Source organism: Penaeus monodon, chromosome 21 (genome assembly GCF_015228065.2).
Source record: "Penaeus monodon isolate SGIC_2016 chromosome 21, NSTDA_Pmon_1, whole genome shotgun sequence".
NCBI lineage: Eukaryota > Metazoa > Arthropoda > Malacostraca > Decapoda > Penaeidae > Penaeus > Penaeus monodon.
This window is the reverse complement of record NC_051406.1, coordinates 38,352,158-38,353,330: the sequence shown is the minus strand read 5'-3', so window position 1 is coordinate 38,353,330 and position 1,173 is coordinate 38,352,158. Positions and strand designations below refer to the sequence as shown.

General features: G+C 32.8%; 1 protein-coding gene across 2 annotated transcripts in view; it reads left to right on the top strand.

Annotated features, from left to right (window-relative positions):
• LOC119586466 (40S ribosomal protein S5) overlaps nucleotides 1–448 on the top strand; it is a 6,094-nt gene extending 5,646 nt beyond the window's left edge. For both annotated transcript variants that reach the window (XM_037935199.1, XM_037935200.1), the window contains exon 6: nucleotides 355–448. In XM_037935199.1, the coding sequence (XP_037791127.1) occupies nucleotides 355–423 (69 nt within the window). In that variant the 3' untranslated portion in view covers nucleotides 424–448. The remainder of the gene's footprint in view (nucleotides 1–354) is intronic.
• Nucleotides 449–1,173: the final 725 nt, after the last annotated feature.

Genomic DNA, 1,173 nt, shown 5'->3' with positions numbered 1-1,173 from the left:
AGCCACAATACGTTACCAGCACATTTATTTGTCATGAATCATTAAATGTTTATGATGCTGACAAATATGCGTGTCAAAGGAGCTGTTTGAGAATAAATTATTTATTTTCAGTGGACTTCACTTATGATGAATTTCATCATCATTCACCATGTACTTCACATTTGGCCTTCTTTCACACTTAGAATTATGGCAGTAATACTTCATAATGAGAGTTAATGCTGATGTAGGTATATTCTAATTAAAGAGAAGAAAATGAGTTTGGGGTTGTACATTAAGGTGAGGCAGGCATTTGTTTTCAGATGAATTGTCATGTGTTCATAGTTTTAGCAATTCTAATCTGTGCTCCTCTTGCAGGGATCATCCAACAGCTATGCCATCAAGAAGAAGGACGAGTTGGAGCGTGTTGCCAAGTCCAACCGTTAAGTGAAAATAAATACATTACTTGTCATGACTTGTTTTCCTTTCCTTTTGTTATACATAGATGGGTTTTGTGTGTATAAGAATAAAGCTTATTGAAAAATACTCCTGTGGAGCATTTTATGACAGGATATTTTTTCATGGAAGATATTCTTGTTTTAAGTTGATGTGCACTGACTGATTCTCATGCTTTCATGCATTAATATTAATTAAAATTTCATAAGTTACATTTTTATAAAAAATGTACATGTATAGCTAATGCAGTAATGAAAGAGCATTCCTATATTCTGATATTTAAGAAAGAGCATTCCTATATTTTGATATTTATGAAAGCATTCCTATTTTGATATTTATGAAAGCATTCCTATTTTGATATTTATGAAAGAACATTCCTATATTTTGATATTTATGAAAGAGCATTCCTATATTTTGATATTTATGAAAGGGCATTCCTATATTTTGATATTTATGAAAGGGCATTCCTATATTTTATGAAAGGCCTTCCCAATACTATGGAAGGACTTCGTGTGGCCAGGAATTGCCAGCTAGTTCCCAAAACATTTACAAATATTTAACTGCAAATAAAAAAAAAATACAAACTATGAGAAATGTAATGAACAAGAGAGGGCCAATTGTGTAGGAGGGGGGGGAGGTTCAAGATGCATTGAGGTTATAGCAAATTGCCTTCTTGCACATCCCTGTTCGACTTCTAGATACATCTCTTCCTTTAACTTGCTTCCTTCAGCCCTTTTTTTT